The following is a 22972-nucleotide window of genomic DNA, read 5'->3' on the forward strand; positions in this document are numbered from 1 at the left end:
ACCTCTCAAGTGACTAAAGAGGCCTTGATACACAGCTGCGGTCACAGGTTGGGCATCGGTAATCACCAGCATTTTCACTTCTCTACTTTTGCAATCCAGTACACTTCCTTAATGCTTGCTCTCCATGTGGATCTATCCAATGCTTCTTTCTCCCAACTGTTGGTGTTGATTCTGAAGAGGCTCATGTCGCACTTGCATACATCAGTAGACCTTAAAAGTGGACCACCTGGAGATCATGTCTCATTACCGTATAGCGCAATGCTCATCACACAGATCCGGTAGACTTCGGCTTTGGTATTGGTAGTCATCAAGGTACTATGCTTTAAATTTGTTATAAATTTCACGGCTCTATTTTTTTTTGTCTTTTCAAATAACTAATACAAAATGTATTTGAATAAGTCATTTTTCAACGAAACAAAAAATGATTATTAAAAACAAGCGTTACTCTTTTCTGTCATGATTTGATAATTATCTGTTCAGCTGTTTCTGTGGTCCATTTGAGGCCTGAAATTGAGGGTATAAGTTCAAGCTCCGAACTGAAGTCCTCTTTTGAAAATAAGAAGTTATGTTCTTTTAGAATAAGAAAAACAAAAAAAAAGTAAGACAAGGTACGGTACTCTCTGAATGTTCTAATATGTAATTCTACAACTTGCTTTCTTAAATGATTTTTCCCCGAGAGTTGTTTCTCTTTGCTAATTTTTTAAAAAATTATTATTCATGAAAGAAGCAGAGAAGTAAAACAATCGAAAGGAAATCTCTAAACTAAAATGAAATGAAATCTGGGCATGAGATCAATAGAGGGAAGAACTTGATCAGGTCTGCATGGGTTTCGTACTCTCCCTCTCTCTCACTCTCTCCCTCACTCTCCCTCCCTCTCTATCTCTCTCTCTCTCTAACAAGCGAGCAGACACATACATTAACAGACATTCATCAATGGCGGTCTTTCTAACCAGCCGTCTGCAGCCGTGGGAATAATTCTCATCCTAATATCGATACACGTATTTTTTTTGTTCTTTCTGCTTGGTTGATTCTTTGCAGACGTCTGATGATTGTTCCGAGACCTCGAGATAAACAACTCCAAATAAAAAACAGAGTTATCGGGAATTACTTTGTAGGCTAGTTCTCAATGCAGTCTGGCCAAGAGGTGATTCAAAGTATTAAAAGTACACATTTTCGAGGCATTTTAAGACTTGATTTTATTTTGTTCATTCTCCAAGTAGAAGTGATAGTGTTTCAATGAACGATCTCAACAAAAACAATGTAAGATATTCATAACTTATTCATTGCGACTTGGGGGTGCTTTTTTTTTTTATAGAGATTAAAAATATATACACACATTTTCAAAATTATAATAAATGCATAGATCTTGAACGCTTGCACTCAAAACAGTGATTTGAGTGTCAGGTTGTCTTGCTTGATTTGTTATTAATAATGTTTACGACAATCTATTTGTAAAATAAAAATACGTTTCAAAATAAACTGTCTCAGTAAAAAAAAAATTTTGTTAAATGTTAAATGTTAAAATAAAAAGTTAGTAGCCAAAAAAACAAAAACAGAAAGTACTTGAAAACTTAAGATTCTAAACTTTCGAACAGGATACTATGTTAAAAGTTCTATTCTTGTATCTATTGTTCTTGTAAAAATACAAGTAATAACACTTTAAGATTCAACCTTATCAATACATTGAGCAAAAATGTCTTAGTAATTCACTGAATGTTCTCCTCAGAGTGCTAGAAACTTGTTGATTACCTCGCTAACAAGTTGACGATAAAGTGATCATTCAAGAAAAACGCAAAAGTGTGATTCAAATGGTTTGTTTCATTCCCATCCGACTTTTCATTCATCTTTTGGATTAATAAGTGTCTATTTTGTGATTCCTTTATAACTTCTGACTAGCATGACTATGGATATACCGTGATAATTCCTGGTGATGATCTCTTTCAGAACAGTCAAGGGAAGCAACTGTCACGACTAAACTACGTCTGCTTGAGAGGCAGACGTTGTCATAACATTGGCATCCAAATGTCTCAAATATCGTTATTTTCTTTTTACAAAATACTAAACCGGTAATTCCAATGATTAGCTAATATTTTGAGATTGATTTTTAGAGTTAATACTAGAGTATAGTTTCCGTGGCATTATGTAGATGTAATGAACTAATGATCCTAACAAGAACATACCGATATCATTGGACAAAGCAGAGGTCTAGATTACTTTGAACTCCGAATATGAAACAAAGCCATGTTGATCAAGAAGCGGATGTACTACGAAGTTGCTGGTCAGACTTATTCGATATTTGTTATGTGGATTAAAAATAGAATTTTACTTTAACTTTTCTAATTTTAGAATGAGAATTATAGCTTTCAGGATTTGCAATGGATACATAATATTCAACATCCTATGGAAGATATTAATAGCTTTTGCTCTAGCTTCTGAGTCGAATAATTATGGTGGACTTAAGGATATAACTTACATCGATAAACAAAGTTATCAAAGGAGTGGAGACATCACGATTGGGGTTCTTATGTCCATTACGGACTACGTTGGACCTCAGTGCTCGGCCAAAGTGCGCACTGGCTCCGTTTCTCTGGAGTACCCAGAGTGCATTGCGTTCGCAGTAGACGCTGTCAACCGTGACCAGTCTATTCTACCAAACATCACGCTGGGGTTCGTGGTCCTCAACGACTGCGGAAATGAGAAAATGGCTTTAGCACAGGCGTTGACCTTTCTTCCCTCTGTGAGAACCGGAGAGGTCACGAATGGAAGCTCTAGCGCTACATCGCTGGCCAGCTACGATGTGATAGGCGTGATCAGCCCCGCGAATAGCCAGCCCACGGTCATGGTGTCTCAGCTCCTTGCCGCGTATTCCATTCCAGTAGTGGGCAGCACCGCGACCAGCGACAGCCTCAGCGATAAGGCAGCCCACCCTTTCTTCCTGAGGGTGGCTCCGCCGGATAAGTACCAGGTCTCCGCCATGCTGAGATTCGTCTCTGACCAGGGCTGGTCCTACATTTCTTTCCTCTACGTTCAGGGATCGTATGGCGAGAAGGCTTTCGACACTTTCAAAGTCTTGTCTCCATCTTACGGCGTCTGTCTTGCAACATCTCACAGACTGGACGATAAAACCAACTATGACACAGTCACTCAAGACTTGCTGACCTACCGCCGTGCACGCGTGGTCATTCTCTTCGTCTACTCCACTCAAGCCAAAAACGTTTTTACTTCCCTTGGAAAGTTAAATATTTCCGGGCACTTCATTTTCATTGCTAGCGACGGGATGGGAACTAATTATAGAAGCATTTACCAAGGATATGAGAGCAATATTTTAGGAATGTTTTCCTTTTCTTATTATATGAGTCTGGTCCAGGAGTTGTACGAATACATAAGAGTGATCAATGCCTCCGAATCTACAAACCCTTGGCTCAAACCAGTTTGGGAGAATATATTACAGTGCTCGTTTAGCAATCAAACTTGCGATTCGCAAAAGGATATCTTACAAGGTTTCGTCTTTTATCAAACTACCTCTTTGTATATAGACACTGTGTTAACTCTCGCTCATGGAGCCCATAACCTAATCACAAGGCTGTGTCCTGGGGCGACGGGATCTAGCGCCAAGGAGTGTATTAATAACGGATCCTACTACCAGTTTCTAAAAAATAGTTCGTTCGACAGCTACAACGGGCACGTGCAGTTTGATTCTGTAGGTGACGTCAAGGGGTCCTATAAGATCAACCAGGTCGTGTTCGACTATCCCAGAATACCTTTTGTCAATCTCAGCTCCTCAACGTACGGCCCGGAAGCAAAACTCATCGGCGTGTACTCCATAGGGAGTCAGAGGATTAACTACACGCAGTATAACATTCGGTGGGATCACCTTAACCAAGAGGAGAGTGTAGTGCCGCGAGAGCTCAGACCTAATGCTCTGATGGGCGTCCCGGAGTCGGTCTGCAGCCGGCCGTGCACGCCAAGCGAGTACAAACTTCAGAAAGACCCCGCCTGCTGCTGGGAGTGCCGCGAGTGCCGCGATAACGAAAGGCTCATCGACAACAGCACCGGGTGCAAGGTGTGTGACATGTACACCTGGCCAGGTGACAGTGACTTCACCACGTGCCTGGAGATACCTTTGACGCACCACTCCATCACGGACACCCTTCCCCTGATCCAGTTCTGCTTTGGGGTCGCGGCGCTCGTTTGCGCGTGCTTGGTAGTCTTCGCCTACGTCTACTTCCGGGACATTCGCGTCATCAAGGCCGCCAGCCGGGAGCTCAGCATTCTTCAGATGGTCGCCATATTTGTGGGGTACTTCACTGTTATCTTGTTCCAGTTCTCCCCTACCCCTGGCACCTGCGGGGTGCTGTACTTCACTTTCTGCCTCAGTTTCACCTGGCTGTACGCCCCGCTCCTAGTCAAGGTCATCAGGATCTATCGTATCTTTGAAAGTGGTAGGACTTCACATAAACGGCCAAGATTTGTCAGCCCTCAGTCACAGCTGATACTGACAGCTTTCCTTATCGCAATACAGGTCAGTCACTCTATGTGTTTAGCGTTATGTACTTGTCATAACACTTAAGGCGCTAACAACGCAATAAATATTAAATATCCGTAGGTAGCGACTTTGTAATCATCGCAATGAAATTTCTAATTAAACTAAATACAATAAGGTCTGGAGTTTTCCAATGTGTTCATGGTCTCCAAAACATAGAATTCATTAATAAAATACATAATGCAGATAATATGTATGAAATAATGTACAAAGGCCTAGTCTTAGGTCAAGTAAAGAAGGTTAATGAAAAATGTATATGGATGTGGAAGTTGGACCCTGAACGCCGAGGCTAAAGAATCGCGAACACTGTCACAGTACCCCTAAAAAAAAAGTCATGGCAGGGCAGGCCTCAGACCAGTTGCTCCAAATTATATCCCGCGCCTAGCATATCGCCTAGCATATCATTACCAGTCATGGCTCTTGTCAAAGGCCTTTAATGATGTAGGACTTAAAGGGTTAACTTATTTAGTGTATCGTACGAATGACATACTTTTAATTAACCCACTGGTGCCTCATGAGTTTGACTTGCTTCCTATGCATGTTGATATAATGACCTAATTAAATGTTATAGTTGTTAGTGTATAACAATTAAGACGCGGAGCCTCGTGAGCATCCATTAAATTGGGCCAGGGAATTTGTAAGGCCGGCCCTGGGTCAAGGGACACATGAGATGAGAGATTCCATTGAAGACATCCGAAGACACATGTAACGTTCACATAAACACACACAACAAATCGACAAAGACAAAATGTTCAGTTCAAATAGAAAGAATATATTATTATTATAATGTATGTTCTTGTTCCAAATAGAACAGAAGCATTTTTGTCGTGAGATGTGGCGTCTTAAACAGCTTGTATTATCGTGTCAATATTGTTTCATGGCTAAGTGCAGAGTCGTGACTTTTTATTTCTCATGTCTCGTGCTTGTGATGCAACCTTTTTTTTTTGTAGCTTTTTTTTTTTTTTCAAAAGTTTTTTTTAAGTTTGATCGTCCCGTGGTTCTGTTAAATTCTGTTTTATGACAGGAGTTGTCAAACTTTGACCCGCGAGCCCGATTCGGCTCATTCCGACTATTAATTCAGAAACCTTCTCCCAAATACCCCCTCCCCCCCTCTGAGTATGCTGTAAGCCTGAAAGATGCTCTGTATGAAATTTAAAAAAAAACAAGGTTACAAAGACAGTTTGTGTGGAAACACAAACTCAAAATCGGCCCCCGAAGTGGTCCAACCAGGCAGGTAAAAAAGCAGGTTTCAATATTTTCAGAAAGAACATCAGAATGAAAATGTATCAAAGACAAAAGACAGAGAAAAATGGAGAAAGATGGTTGACAGATCTTGTGTGATGCTCCAGCGGTTCAGCAGACCAAAAGATAGGTGAAAGTGAATGTGAAGTTAGATGTGAACCTGGCCTAACTGATGTCTTATAATGAATATCTAATTGATCTAATTGTTTTCTAAAGGGTCCATCTCTTATTCAAATCCTCAAGAAAAAAACATTTTCGTAAAATTTTTTTTCCCCCTTTAGTAAGGTGTACTGTGTGTACGGTGCGGTGCTGCGGTTCACGCTATAATATGAAAAACTACTTATTATTTGTTGTTTTAAATTATGTCCAACTTATATGCATACTAAATAGATTGTTTCTCTTTAAAAAAAAACAAAACATTTTTTTTAAATAAATGTAGTAGTTAGTATGAGACAACTTACATTATTTAGCAATACAATTGCAAAAATCTTTTTCATTTGCATAAAAAGAGCCTTCAGTGTTTGTTATTATTCATAATGAATAGTTGTAAAAGTGGTGCATTTTTATGAAAAAAACTGCATGCATAAGTGATTTAAAAAAATTAAATTTTTCGCTTTCAGAAAAGAAAAAAGTAGCCATTGCATCAGAACTTTGAATGGTCTAAAATATTATGATGTCGGATTTTCACTACCTTTTCTAGTTTTACGAGATCTAAACGGGACGGACGGACGGACAGACATTCCACATATAACTAATAGCGTCTTTTCCCCTTTCGTGAGCCGCAAAAAACATATTTTGATCATAGAGTCGTCTATTCGCAGTGCAACAAGGTCGACTGCTCTATTTAAAAAAAAAAAAAAAACAACTTCTGTACGTCTGTTGATCAATATGTCAGAAGCTTCAACTCTTAAAATCTATTCGGTCAAGGTTGCCAGGCCAGCACCATGAGCGATACCGTGTTTTATCTCATATACATTTTAAAGCATTTTGCTACTGAAGTCACCCCGGGTCTTAATGTGAAAGCAATCATCATGTTACGGCCAAACAAAGTGAGTGAAGCAACACATTTAATTATACATGGGCAACATTCCATTAAACGGACTATCTCTTTAGTGGACGCTGAATGAGATCCGGTGCCCACGATGCCTTACAGAATAACAACCTGGAAATGTCATTTGGTTGACCAGTATTCAGATAAAAAATAACTTATTGCTGTATTCAGAATTCTGAGAAACTCCAGCTGATGGAACTTCATTGGCAAATAAAAATGTCTTTTGAAAGAAAAGTCGTAGTGTCCATCTTGTTACAGAGTTTTTTGATAAAAGGTGAAAAAGGTCTCTTAGAAAAAAAGTCTCTTAGAAAAAAGTCTCTTAGAAAAAAGTCTCGTAGAAAAAAGTCTCTTAGAAAAAAGTCTCGTAGAAAAAGGTCTCTTAGAAAAAGGTCTCTTAATTTAATAATTTAACTATTTTTTTATACTTGACAACATTGGTAATAATGTCTTTTTACTCTGTCAGTAATCAAATAACGATCTATAAAGATAAGGGAAATGTCATTAATTTCTCAAGGACAAACAAATAATTACTTCAATAAAGACGTCCTTGCTATTCCACATTTGCACCCACCTTGTAAGAATATTACACATCCCACACAAACACACCCATGTTGAGAAATGCTGCCATTGATGACATCAGCCAATGACAAATAACATGTAATGCCATTCTGCTATTGTGGAAGAAGGAGATGGGCAATAGGGGGCAATAAATTAACCACAAATTTGAGTACGCTGTGTACAATACAGAGATTAGCAACTCGTTCAATATTCTGTACATCCGAAGTATTCTATAAACAAGCTCTGAATAGTTACAAATCTCCAATCAGTGGCGTAGCTAGGGTGGGGGGAGGGAAAGAATTGGAAAATCCCAAAATGAGTTTTTGAAATTTTTTTTTACATTAACTATTACGCCACTATCTCAGGCCATGATGTCGAATGTCAAAATGCTGGCCCCCCCCCCCAAAAAAAAAGAGATTGATCCCCCCCCCCCGAGCACCCAAATGATGGCAAATTCTTAGCTACGCCACTGTCTCCAATGCTTCTATTGATTGGTTACGTTAGATGAAAGAATATAGTTTAGTATTTATAGTTAGAACATTCTTAAAGAAAAAAATGTCTAAATAAGTGAAAAGAGGTCAAACAGTTAAAACACATTTCTTGCTATGCTTATGCTGCCCTTCTCACTTCTCTAGACATCGTTGATAAACATTTGTTTTTTCCCCCGAGACTCCATGACACCTTTTTTTAAAACCCGAAATGGTACTTTGGTAAGCGCTTTAAACTATCGTCTTGAGTTCAAAACTCGCCCGCTTCCATTCCATGTTCAATCATATTACGCAATGTCTTTACACCAAACTAATCTATAGGCCTATGTTTTGCCTGTATCACAAGACCGGCTTGTTTGAGTTCAAGAATTACCGTTTCGGACCTTGTGATCTATAGGGCAGATGTTGTAAAATGGCCCACGGTTAACGAGGCAGTCATGTGGCCAGCACAACCGCCTTAACCTTTCCCCAACTAATGTCATCTGGGTGGACTCAGAGGCGCCCAAAGATCCCGAAATTAAAAATCTCAGTCTTCACCAGGATTCGAAACCGGGACCCCTGGTCCAGAATCCAAGCGCTTTACCTCTCAGCCACTGCGCCTAAAAAGTTTGACTAAGCGTCGGATATAATCTACCATTTGATCTCGGCTTAGACCAGTATATACATATATTCGAAGAGAAAAGAAAAAAATGAAATTAATGTACATTTAAAAAGAAAGTCTAATCATGTTTGTCTCAAACCCAGTGAATCCAAACAGTTTTCGGCACGAGGGTCATAAATTTTTCGGACCCTCGTGTTACAGGCCGCATCACTGCGACAAATAGTCTTCTCCACTGACACTCAGCCTAAGTGGCAATGCGGCTTCATTTGAAGGGGCCTAATATCAACGTGTCAATGACCGAATATGGGTCGCAGGCCGTAGTTTAGGTTTCATTTCTTCAGACCTTTACTTTTATTTCTTTGTGTTGACAATGAATCAAATTATTATTTTTTTTCTGAGTAAAAAGCTTAGTTAATAAGTTAGTTAATAAGTTAGTTAATAAGTTAGTTAATAAGTTAGTATTTTTAAAACATAATTTCAATATACTTTTGTCCAAGTACGTTAAGGTCAGATTGTAGTTTTTGCACTTCGACAACAAACAGATGAATCCGTGATAAACAACATAATGGCTGGGTTTTTTTTTTTGGTTTTAATCTGGTACTCAAAACGCTTCCTAGTCTATAAGCCTTGAGCAAGTAATTAATTGTTATACCCGTGTTGTGATGGGGCTAGGTGGGAGAGATCAATATTTGATTAACTTTGTCTGGACATTACCAGATATTTAGACACTACTACAGTCGTTGGATGGAAACTATTTTCTTGTCGAGGATGTTGACTGTTTTTTTTTTTCATTCTTTGTGCTGCGGCCGAGATCACTACGCTGGAAGTAATGTTGCACTTTGATGATGTGAACACGAAAGATTTATTTGGTGAGCTGGTGGGTTGAAAAGATTCAAAATCATTTCCAAATCTGGAGGTCCCTCACAACGCGTTGGCCGATGACAGACACACAAAATGAAATTCAAAATAAGAAATTTAAGCATCATGGGAAGAACACGTGACGTACTTCTTCCCACCTTTTCACCCAATCACAGCCCCAGCTCATAAACAAACATGTAGCTCACCGATCGAAGCTCCTAAGATGGGAGCGTACCACCAAGATAGAGACCGTCGCCTTGTCATGTCTTCTTTTTTTTCTTTGCGTGTGTATTTTTTTGTTATTGAGTTACTAAATCCTTCTAGCGAAATAAATTATCGTACGGGTGCCTAAAACGATTCAATTCTAATTATGTTCCTTTACACGTTTACTACACAGACCTATATATATTATACCTAGACTGGATAACAGAAAAAAAAAAATCCGATAATCCGATAATGATCAGCTCACAGACCTATATATATATATACATTGTCATGCACGTAACTCTTTTTCAAGCTGCAAGCGAAGTCGCCCCGAATCTAGTAAAATCGATATTTTCTGCTTTAGAAAAGTAATGATCTTTAGTTTACAGAGTTTAGAAATAATGCAATACCATTCTGCGTATTTGTTTTTATAGAATGGGCTATTAATCACAGAATTAACGCAAATATATGACATAAAGCTATTTCTTGTTAGTTCTTTTTCGAAAATCCTAGATCGAAATAATTCACATTTGTTGATTTTAATTACATTATGTACATTAAAATTGATTAATTACATATATCTTTCTAGATTATGTATCTAAAAATTTCAAAATAATAATTATGTATATATATATATATATATATATATATATATATATATATATATATATATATATATATATATATATATATGGGTTTACTATTCTGTGAAAAATTTAATATGACTTCCTGTTTACATTTTTTTGAGACCGAAATTCCCCAAAATGTTATTTGTGTGTGTGTGTGCAACATGGGCGTAGCCAGGGGGGGGGGTTGAACCCTCAACCCCCCCCCCCGAAATGAAATCCCCCCCCCCCTTTGGGGGGGGGGATCGGAATTTAGTGAATGATTTATTGCTTTGATTTTGTTTATTTTAGGTGAGATTTTAATACTAAACCATCAATTGCCCCAGCACAACCAATGGGGTTTTGAGTTTAAAACCCCTACCAGGGGGTTCGAGTTTAAAAACCCCTACCAGGGGTTTTGAGTTTAAAACCCCCTACTAGGGGTTTTGAGTTTTAAACCCCCTACTTGGGGTTTTTGCAGTTAACCCCCCCCCCTCTTCTATAAAACAAAACAAAAATGCAAACGAAAATCCCCTAATTCCAATATCACAGTTAAGGAAGATTTTGATTTTAAAACCCCCTCCAAAATTTACGATAAACCCCCTCTTCAATATAAAAAAAAGTTAATTACGCACTCAAAATGTTATGAGCGTAGAAGAACCTATTCTAGGGCACAATAAACGTCTTCCGAAAGAATGAAGGGTCAGAATGCAATAAAGATTACGTACACACACACACACACACATAAATACATATAAAAAAAAAATTCGCGCTGGGGGGGGGGAGAAAAAAAATCCCTCCCCCCTAACCCCCCCCCCCCCGAAAAAAAATCCTGGCTACGCCCATGGTGTGCAATACATTTCGTGTAGATAAAAAAAAAACCAGAATACATTTTATTGTTGTGCTTGTTATAATGTATCTATTCTTTATTCTTCACTAGGTTATCATCTGTGTTTACATCTACATTGAGTACAAGCCAACAGCTAGAAAAACCCAGCCGATACTGACGGAGAAATATGTGGAGCTCTCCTGTCACATGACGCTCCCTGGGCTCGTCTCTTTCCTCACCTACAACCTCGTTCTGATCTGTCTGTGCATTGTGTTCGCCTTCAAGACCCGGAAGCTGCCGGACAACTTCAACGAGTCCAGGTTCATTTCGATGTGCGTGTCCACCACCCTTATCATCTGGATGGCCTTCATCACGACCTACTTCACGGCCAGCCGGGACTTCGTCAGGGCCATGGTCCTCTCCGTCACGCTTCTGCTCAACCACTCGGTGGCCATCGTCTTTCTCTATGCGCCAAAGATTTACGCGGCGGTGTATTTGCCGCCTGAAGACTTCGTGACCACAAGGCCAGGTGTTGGCGGAACTTTCGTGGCAGACGATCACAGACGTTCTAATCGGGTCGCCCCTTTAACATTGCCGACCAGTATGTCACACAAATTTTAAATGTGCTGTTTTTGTTGGATGTCATCTGTCGTGCATATCATCATAACTATTGTGTTACAATGATGTAATGGCTGTGGAGCTGTTGCCAATTGAGAAAGATCTCTTGGAAAACTTGATGGCACCGAACATACCAATTGTAGAATCAATGTTACAAGTTAAGCAGCCAAATATTTTACGCTGCGTGAGTCTTGCCTCTTCGTCGCTGGAGACAGTGCTAATAAAAATCAACATTCTTAGTCGGTTTAAAATAATCAGTGATTTCATAGCAATAAAAGACTGCATCATAACAGCCTGTTCAAGTTTTTGTCATATGCGTCAACGATAAGATAGAGACCAAAGAAGTCATATCTATCTATCTATCTATCTATCTATCTATCTATCTATCTATCTATCTATCTATCTATCTATCTATCTATCGATCGATCTATCTATCTATCGATCTATCTATCGATCTATCTATCGATCTATCTATCGATCTATCTATGTATCTAGTTACCTGCCCATCCATCCATCCATCCATCCATCCATCTATCTATCTATCTATCTATCTATCTATCTATCTATCTATCTATCTATCTATCTATCTATCTATCTGTCTGTCTGTCTGCGTTTCTGTACGTATATCACTATATATATATATATATATATATATATATATATATATATATATATATATATACTACATGAAGAAGAAATATGTTTTAAAACATGACATAAACATTCTAGTCATAAAATTTCTATTATTTGAAAACTCAATTACAGTGGAGCCTAAGGCGAAATATGACCACTTTGTACACATGTAATATTTCTGTTGCTAGGACTAAATGTTACTGCTGGCTGTATGTGTACTATCTCCCCCTTGCTACATCATTAATATTTACTTTGTACATCTGAGTTCTCTTCTCGATATATGTCTTCTATTATCTTGCTCCAGTTTACTTACCTGATGTGTACGATCGAATAGCCAAAGTTTTAGGATCATTGTTTGTTGTGTGAACACGCTTTGACATTTAGATCTAGTGGTTCTATTTGTATGATCCGATTTTAGTTTGATTGTACTTGATGTGAATTGTGAACGTTTATGTTGTGCTAAGTTTGATAACTTTGTTGTTTATTGACAGCTTCAATCGATGCTTTTATAATAGATAGCTTATTATTTTATTTACAGCGTTGACATTTTTAGTTTATATCCTCGACAAAATTATAATTTATTTCTTTATAGAACTTTGTAAAGATTGGGCGTTTGAAGCGTTGAACAATGTGGACGCTTGAGAATTACTGTGATTTGATGTCCTGTGATTCTTATGTCCTTTGATTTGATGTCTTGTATTTGGACGTACTGTGATTTGATGTATTTTGATTTGGTGTCCTGTGATTGAACGTACTGTAATTATATTTACTTTGAGTTGGTGTCCTGTGATTGAACGTACTGTAATTATATTTACTTTGAGTTGGTGTCCTGTGATTGAACGTACTGTAATTATATTTACTTTGAGTTGATGTCCTGTGATTTGACGTACTGTGATTTGATGTATTTTGATTTGTTGTCCTGTGATTTGACGTCCTATTTTGGACGTATTGCTATTTGATGTATTTTGATTTGATGTCCCGTGATTTGACGTCCTATGTTGAAGTACTGTGATTTGTTGTATTTTGATTTGATGTCCTGTGATTTGACGTACTGTGGTTTGATGTATTTTGATTTGTTGTCCTGTGATTTGACGTCCTATGTTGGACGTACTGTGGTTTGATGTATTTTGATTTGATGTCCTGTGATTTGACGTCCTATGTTGGACGTATTGCTATTTGATGTATTTTGATTTGTTGTCCTGTGATTTGACGTCCTATGTTGGACGTATTGCTATTTGATGTATTTTGATTTGATGTCCTGTGATTTGACGTCCTGTACTTGACGTATTGCTATTTGATGTATTTTGATTTGATGTCATGTGATTTGACGTCCTATGTTGGACGTATTGCTATTTGATGTATTTTGATTTGATGTCCTGTGATTTGACGTCCTGTACTTGACGTACTGTGATTTGAAGATTACATCTAATGTTATATTCTTAAAAAAGATACACACACATAACGCACATGTGCACGCACACGCACACAAACACAAATGTAAAGTTCCCCTCCAACACCACAACGTCAGCTACTGCTCTGAAGCAAAAGGTCAAGTGAGTTTTCTTTTGTAGCAAATCACTTTGAGGTCCACTCAGAAGTCCAACTCTGTGGCTTCAGAATTTCACTAAAGTGGACAGCTACAAGAGGAAAGCAATCATGTGATATTTTGATTGCTGCAATCTTGATTGATGGATGGGATTTAACATAGATTAGTCATGCACATGATAGAGAGAGAGGGAGGGGGGGTTAGAAGAGTGAGTAAGAGGAATATAGTACTGAGGCGATAGAGGGTAGTGACAGAGAGGAGAGTGAGAGAGACAGAAGAGAGAGAGAGAGAGAGAGAGAGAGAGATTTAACTTCATTTATTCACATACACTTGTTCGATAGACTATCTAAAGCAGTGATTACCTAAGTGGTCTAGATAGACCCCCAGGGGTCTACGAAAACTTCCAAGGGGCCTACGAAAACTTCCAAGGGGCCTACGAAAACTTCCAAGGGGCCTACGAAAACTTCCAAGGGGTCTACGAAAACTTCCAAGGGGTCTACGAAAACTTCCAAGGGGCCTACGAAAACTTCCAAGGGGTCTACGAAAACTTCCAAGGGGCCTACGAAAACTTCCAAGGGGCCTACGAAAACTTCCAAGGGGTCTACGAAAACTTCCAAGGGGCCTACGAAAACTTCCAAGGGGCCTACGAAAACTTCCAAGGGGCCTACGAAAGTGGGAAAAAAAAGGCTCATGCCGAAAAGTATCCGAGAGACTTTGAACTATTTCGATAAAAAGCAAAAGAAGTCGATGGATACTTGGAGAATGTTTTCTAAAATGTAGGGAGTGTGTTGTGATGGGAGGAGGAAATAATCGATACCGGTAATCGATTTTACGGACAATAAGTATATCATTGGAGAGGGTAGCGATATAGAGCGAGCTGTGCTAATTTTATTAACGGATTATAATTTATTTTTTTTATGGTGGCGTTAGAGAGCAACAATGGTGTGAACGAGATAGAGTGATCTCCAATTGACAGGTTGCAAGTAATTAAGGTCGGGAGGATGTCAAAAGTGCCCAGACCAAAAATATCATAGAGACTATCAAATATTTGGAAATAAATATTGAAAAGCAGAGGAATACTCAGTGCAAATAAAACTATTTGTTATGGCATGGAGTTGGGGGAAGAAACGGATTCTCGAATTTACAAGCAGGTACAAAATATAAGTATTTAAAAAAGATAAGGAAACAATGGCAAAAAAAAAACAAATATAAAGTTAGGTCATGGCGACATCTTGCGAATCTTGAACAAAACTGCAGAAACAGAGAGGAAGGTCCTAGCAATGAAATAGACAATGTGTCACATACAAAGACCGCATCACAAAAGAAAAATGAGAAAAAAGGTTTAGTACAGCAATGGACTGCTAACTACTGTCAAAAAAAAAAAACGCACACAAAAACTCTATGCCCGTATCGAAGGTCCTCAGGCCTCGCAAAGACCTTCCCTCGGGGAACATTACCAGGAAAAAGAAAAATAGGCGGACAGAGAAAGCGAAGGGAAGACAACCTAAAAGAATGAACAGACCTGCCATTGAGAGAGATTCTTTCCAAGGTAAAAGAAAGACAGGAATGAAGAAAGATGGTCAACAGATCTTGTGTGGTGAGAAGCCGTCCAACAGTGAAGGGCTAGTTGAGGGGAGGTAAGCGTAGCTGATGGGTAATGCTAGTTACATATATGTTCAGATTTAGACATTTATTGTTTCATTGTTTAAATTGGTTTAGATTTTATGTAGAACTCATTAAATATTACGTACTCGGAAACTATAATGATAACAAAAATTTTACAAATATATAGCTCAAGAATAATATTCCTTTTTGACGTCAAGCTCTAAGCAAAACTTTATCGAGAGGGAGAATATTCTCCTAAATTAAGGCATTGTAAGAGGGCTACAATTGGATTACACATGTTAAGCTATTCCCATCATATCCCACAAAAACTTGCTTTACTAACGGAGAATTTAAACTTAATATTTTTACATATAGATACCACTTTTGACCATTTTGTCATAAAGGAATATTTTTTTTTAAAGTTAGGTTTCAAATAGCATACAACAATTTTTTTCAATTGATAATGATGGTTATTTTTTATTTTTTATTTTTAAATGTCTATCCCACCCACAGAAAGACCTGCAGAATGCATTATTGATCAATGTTACGTTTGAACGTCCAAGAAAGCAACTGTTAATGCTGAACAACAGATTTGGGAAGCACATATGACCAAAATAAGGCATCGCTATTTGCATAGATGGATAATTCAACTAAAGATATATACTCTCTGAACAAAATAGCTACCAAAATATCCGCGGGTTCTTGGTTCGAATCCTGGTTAAGACTGGAATTTTTAGTATCGGAATCTCTATGACGTTTCTGAGTCCACACAGGGTGCCTGACATTAGTTGGGGATAAAAGTAAAGGCGGTTGGTCGTTGTGCTGGCTACATGACACGCTCGTTAACCATAATCCACAGAAACGGATGACCTATACATCATCTGCCATATAGATCCCAAGGTCAGAAAAGGGAACTTTACTTACTGGATGTGCAGGATGAAATAATAAAAAAAGGCTCATGCCAAAAAGTATCCGAGAGACTTTGAACTATTTCGATAAAAAGCAAAAGAAGTCGATGAATACTTGGAGAATGTTTTCTAAAATGTAGGGAGTGTGCTGTGATGGGAGGAGGACATAAACGATACCGGTAATCGATTTTGCCATTTTTTGCTCCCCGGACAAAAAATATATGATTCAGAAAATTTAGAAGGGAAGCGATATAAAGTAAGCATTGACAATTCTAATAACGAACTATAAATATTTTTTATGGTGGGGATGGGGAGGTGGAAGAGAGAGAGAGAGAGAGAGCACTAGAAAAGTGATATCGAATTGACAGGTAAGAAATGATTGGGTTTGGGAGTATGTAAAAAGCGCCCGGGCCAAAAATATACTAAGCCTATCAAATATTTCGAAATGAAAACTGAAAAGCAGAGAACTAGTCAGATAGTGTAAATAAGATTATTTGTTATGGCATAGAGTTAAGGAAGAAAGTGGTTCTTATATTTACGATCCGGTACGAATTATAAAAAAAAAGGGAGCAAAGAAAGGCAAAATCAACACTATATAGTCAGGTCATGGCTTGATTTTGCAAATCTTGGAAAACTACAGAACCAGACAGGAAATTCCTAGTAATAGTAATAGTAATAGACAAGATATCACATACAAAGACTGCGAAACAAAAGAAAAAATTAGAAAAAAGGGTTAGTACAGCGATTGGATTTTACGATGGACTGCTAACTACTGTCAAAAAACGCAAACCAAAAAACTCTATTCCCATATCACAAGGTCTTCGGGGCTTGCAAAGAACTTCCCTCGGGGAACATTACCAGACAAAAGAAAAATAGGCGGACAGAGAAAGCGAAGGGAAGACAACCTAAAAGAATGAACAGGCCTGCCATTGAGAGAGATTCTTTCCAAGGTAAAAGAAAGACAGGAATGAAGAAAGATGGTCAACAGATCTTGTGTGGTGAGAAGCCGTCCAACAGTTAAGGGCTAGTTGAGGGGAGGTAAGCGTAGCCGATGGGTAATGCTAGTTACATATATGTTCAGATTTAGACATTTATTGTTTTATTGTTTAAATTGGTTTAGATTTTATGTAGGACTCATTAAATATTACGTACTCGGAAACTATAATGATAACAAAAATTTTACAAATATATAGCTCAAGAATAATATTCCTATTTGACGTCGAGTTCTAAGCAAAACTTTATCGAGAGGGAGAATATTCTCCTAAATTAAGGCATTGTAAGAGGGCTACAATTGAATTACACATGTTAAGCTATTCCCATCATATCCCACAAAAACTTGCTTTACTAACGGAGAATTTAAACTTAATATTTTTACATATAGATACCACTTTTGACCATTTTGTCATAAAGGAATATTTTTTTTTTAAAGTTAGGTTTCAAATAGTATACAACAATTTTTTTATTTTTTTTTTATTTTTAAATGTCTATCCCACCCACAGAAAGACCTGCAGAATGCATTATTGATCAATGTTACGTTTGAATGTCTAAGAAAGCAACTGTTAATGCTGAACAACAGATTTGGGAAGCACATATGACCAAAATAAGGCATCGCTATTTGCATAGATGGATAATTCAACTAAAGATATATACTCTCTGAACAAAATAGCTACCAAAATATCCGCGGGTTCTTGGTTCGAATCCTGGTTAAGACTGGAATTTTTAGTATCGGAATCTCTATGACGTTTCTGAGTCCACACAGGGTGCCTGACATTAGTTGGGGATAAAAGTAAAGGCGGTTGGTCGTTGTGCTGGCTACATGACACGCTCGTTAACCATAATCCACAGAAACGGATGACCTATACATCATCTGCCATATAGATCCCAAGGTCAGAAAAGGGAACTTTACTTACTGGATGTGCAGGATGAAATAATAAAAAAAGGCTCATGCCAAAAAGTATCCGAGAGACTTTGAACTATTTCGATAAAAAGCAAAAGAAGTCGATGAATACTTGGAGAATGTTTTCTAAAATGTAGGGAGTGTGCTGTGATGGGAGGAGGACATAAACGATACCGGTAATCGATTTTGCCATTTTTTGCTCCCCGGACAAAAAATATATGATTCAGAAAATTTAGAAGGGAAGCGATATAAAGTAAGCATTGACAATTCTAATAACGAACTATAAATATTTTTTATGGTGGGGATGAGGAGGTGGAAGAGAGAGAGAGAGAGAGCACTAGAAAAGTGATATCGAATTGACAGGTAAGAAATGATTGGGTTTGGGAGTATGTAAAAAGCGCCCGGGCCAAAAATATACTAAGCCTATCAAATATTTCGAAATGAAAACTGAAAAGCAGAGAACTAGTCAGATAGTGTAAATAAGATTATTTGTTATGGCATAGAGTTAAGGAAGAAAGTGGTTCTTATATTTACGATCCGGTACGAATTATAAAAAAAAGGGAGCAAAGAAAGGCAAAATCAACACTATATAGTCAGGTCATGGCTTGATTTTGCAAATCTTGGAAAACTACAGAACCAGACAGGAAATTCCTAGTAATAGTAATAGTAATAGACAAGATATCACATACAAAGACTGCGAAACAAAAGAAAAAATTAGAAAAAAGGGTTAGTACAGCGATTGGATTTTACGATGGACTGCTAACTACTGTCAAAAAACGCAAACCAAAAAACTCTATTCCCATATCACAAGGTCTTCGGGGCTTGCAAAGACCTTCCCTCGGGGAACATTACCAGACAAAAGAAAAATAGGCGGACAGAGAAAGCGAAGGGAAGACAACCTAAAAGAATGAACAGGCCTGCCATTGAGAGAGATTCTTTCCAAGGTAAAAGAAAGACAGGAATGAAGAAAGATGGTCAACAGATCTTGTGTGGTGAGAAGCTGTCCAACAGTTAAGGGCTAGTTGAGGGGAGGTAAGCGTAGCCGATGGGTAATGCTAGTTACATATATGTTCAGATTTAGACATTTATTGTTTCATTGTTTAAATTGGTTTAGATTTTATGTAGAACTCATTAAATATTACGTACTCGGAAACTATAATGATAACAAAAATTTTACAAATATATAGCTCATGAATAATATTCCTATTTGACGTCGAGTTCTAAGCAAAACTTTATCGAGAGGGAGAATATTCTCCTAAATTAAGGCATTGTAAGAGGGCTAGAATTGAATTACACATGTTAAGCTGTTCCCATCAAATCCCACAAAAACTTGCTTTACTAACGGAGAATTTAAACTTAATATTTTTACATATAGATACCACTTTTGACCATTTTGTCATAAAGGAATATTTTTTTTTTAAAGTTAGGTTTCAAATAGCATACAACAATTTTTTTCTATTGATAATGATGGTTATTTTTTTTTTTTTTTTTTTTTTTAAGGGAAACCTCAGAATTTGCGCTATTCAGTTTTAGCTTTATCATCATAGGAATCCTTGGGCTTTATGCCTCTTTTCTTTGCCTCTTTTTTGGGCTTTATATGCCTCTTTTATGGGCCATCTTTCCCCCTTTGTGGGCTTTTTTTTTTTTTTTTTTTTTTTTTTTTTTTTTATTATTAATATGTTTTTATTTGTAAGTTACCATAATTCACAAGTATTAAATCATAAACAATTGAAAAGTGATTAACCTAAAAATATAATAACAGTAATAGAAATATTATTTAATATCAAAGACATACTACCTAACCAATGAACCCCCTAAAGACAGAAAAATGATACAAGTATACTCTACTCCAGAACAATCAACACAATATCAGATATCCCTGACCCCCAACACCCCATTTCTGAAAAAATACATGAGCATTATACAGGTATATGAAATCAAACTAGATAATTCTCTACCCTAAAGTCCATTATTTTTCTAAATGTTAATTCCAAGTGATTAGGATCAAACACCTTATTATTATGTAAACATTTGAGCCAGGTAGCCCAAACAAGATTCCTGTATTCGGAAACAATAATCAAGTTAAAGTTATGTATCATTTTATTTTTTAGTTTTGGCAGCTTGTTTAAAATAATAGACAAGTTAACATTTACATAATTGCCACAGTTTGCTTCCAATAGGTCCCTTACAGTACTTCTAACTTGAAGGAATAATGGACATTCCAAATACATGTGTTTTTCGTTATCAGCATTTTCAAGGTGGCATAATATACATTCACGGTCATTTGCCCGTCTTCTAACCATAGGGGTCATCCCAAAGATAAGTCTATAACTAATCTCTCTATCTTTTGGTGGCTTATGTTTACTGTGTAGGTTTATGAATGTGTCCTTGAATTCTGTCACCCCAAGAACTCTCCCCCACTTAATCCTATTCACTAGGCTTTCCTGTAACAGCTTTTTAAGTGTTATGTATGATTCTTTGGTTTTGTTGTGTATTAAATGTTCATTACCAGGTAAAACTCTTGAAATAGATCTGTAAAATGGATGAGTGACTGTACCAAAATAGTGAGGAGTATCATTGTGTATTGGAAGAAGACTACTTAATCTTAAACCATAATAGTAAATTGTCAAGGGAAAGTTTGTTGGGTTTCTAACTACTTGACCTACAAATTTAAGCCTTAGCGACTGTATTTTTGTTTTAACATCTTGCAAGTTTATCCCCCCATCCTCTTTGTTTTGAATGAGTGTAGTGTGCTTAATGCTCCTAATAGTGTTTTTAAATATAAAGCTTCTAATTAACTTGTTCAGCTGGTTTATGAATTTAGGAGGTGGCTCTGTAATGTTAGCTAAATAGACAATCTTTGGAATGACCAAACTATTTATCAATACAGCTCTACCAAATATTGTAGAACCTGTGTGCTGATAACGTTTAATTAAGTTTGAGGCTTTGACAAAAATATTCTCCCACTGGTCTTTACAATAGAACAAAGGATTACAGGTATAGACAATACCACAAATCTTGATTTTATCAACAATTCTGAAAGCGCAATTCTCTTTGAATTTCCATTTCCCTAGTACCATTACAGAGGATTTATTTATATTTATTTTTGAACCACTAGCTTCTCCGAAAAGTGTAAATTTCTTTAGTATATTCTCAATATCTTGCTCTGAAGATGGAAAAAAGGTTGTATCATCCGCATAGGCTTTGACTTTGATGGTTGAGAAGGAACGACCCGGTATATTTATCCCAATAATGGATGGGTCAGATCTTACAGATTCCAAGAAGGGTTCCAAGCAAAGGATATACAAGAAGGGGGATAAGGGACAGCCCTGTCTGACAGACCTTTGTATGAGGATACTCCTACTGAGAGAATGATTAATTATCAATCTACTTGTTGGTATAGACAAGCTTTATATATCTGATTAACAGGGAACTTATTTTACATTTCTCAAGCACCTTGAACAGGAAGCTATGGCTTACTCGGTCAAAGGCTTTTTCTTGATCTACAGATAAAAGAGACACATTGAGGTTTTTATCCTTACTGTACATGATAAAATCCCGTAAAAAATGCGTCATGCCGTCAATGTTTCTGTCCGGGATACAACAGTACTGGTCATGTCCGATAAGTTGGTTTATGAGTGGTTTCATTCTTAGGAAAATCATTTTTGTGAGAAGTTTATAGTCCGTGTTGAGAAGTGAAATGGGCCTATAGTCGCTAGGTGAAGTGTTATTTTCAGATTTCTTAGGTAAAAGTGTGATGTATGCTTCGTTAAAATTTGGAGGAAAATGTCCCAGTTTAATGGCGTCGCTATATAGTCGCAGTAAGAGAGGACCAAGCAGGGGGAAGAAGGTTTTATAGAGTTCAAATGTTAAGCCATCTGGACCGGGTGATTTATTGTTCTTAGTCGAGTCCAGGGCAGTCCTGAGTTCGTCTAGCGTAAATGCACTCCCTAAAAGATCTTCATCTGTCTTGTCCAGCTGGTTGCAAAATTTTAGAAAATTATCTTGAGCATCAGTATATACTGGCTCTTCACTGTATATAGTAGTGAAGTGTTTTGTAAAAATATTCTTAATATCTTCATAATCATCTACTTTATTCCCCTCACTATCTATGATGTTGCTTATTATTTTACTTGATTGTACATTCTGTTCAAACGATAGGAATAGTTTACTAGGACCTTCATTACTTAAGTGATTTCTACACCTAATCTCAGCACCCCTATAAGTATACTTGTTTAATTCCTCTAGTTTTAAAAGAGTTTCTGTTTTAACGATTTCATCATCCGTGTGTAATAATGTGTATTTGAGTTGTTCATATTCCTGCCTCCTACGTCCCTGAGCTAATGTAGATATTAACTGGCTTTGCTGCTTGATAGAACTTTTTAGGAGAGGCCATGTCTGTGTTAAATCGAAATGTGGATCTTGTATATCTTGTAAGTAAGAATTTAGATTAGTAGAAACTAACTCCACGAAAAGGGGAATTTCCACAGAAAGACCTGCAGAATGCATTATTGATCAATGTTACGTTTGAACGTCTAAGAAAGCAACTGTTAATGCTGAACAACAGATTTGGGAAGCACATATGACCAAAATAAGGCATCGCTATTTGCATAGATGGATAATTCAACTAAAGATATATACTCTCTGAACAAAATAGCTACCAAAATATCCGCGGGTTCTTGGTTCGAATCCTGGTTAAGACTGGAATTTTTAGTATCGGAATCTCTATGACGTTTCTGAGTCCACACAGGGTGCCTGACATTAGTTGGGGATAAAAGTAAAGGCG

The 22972-nt window shown here is 37.4% G+C and overlaps 1 protein-coding gene across 1 annotated transcript; it reads left to right on the forward strand.

The window, feature by feature from the left end:
* Positions 1 to 949: 949 nt before the first annotated feature.
* LOC106067629 (metabotropic glutamate receptor 2-like) lies at positions 950 to 12201 on the forward strand. The gene is made up of 3 exons (XM_013226839.2): positions 950 to 1260; positions 1727 to 4522; positions 11091 to 12201. The coding sequence occupies exons 2-3, from the start codon at positions 2348 to 2350 to the stop codon at positions 11598 to 11600; spliced, it is 2685 nt and encodes an 894-aa protein (XP_013082293.2). The 5' UTR covers positions 950 to 1260; positions 1727 to 2347; the 3' UTR covers positions 11601 to 12201.
* Positions 12202 to 22972: the final 10771 nt, after the last annotated feature.

Source organism: Biomphalaria glabrata, chromosome 15 (assembly GCF_947242115.1).
Source record: "Biomphalaria glabrata chromosome 15, xgBioGlab47.1, whole genome shotgun sequence".
In the NCBI taxonomy this organism is placed as follows: Eukaryota; Metazoa; Mollusca; class Gastropoda; family Planorbidae; genus Biomphalaria; species Biomphalaria glabrata.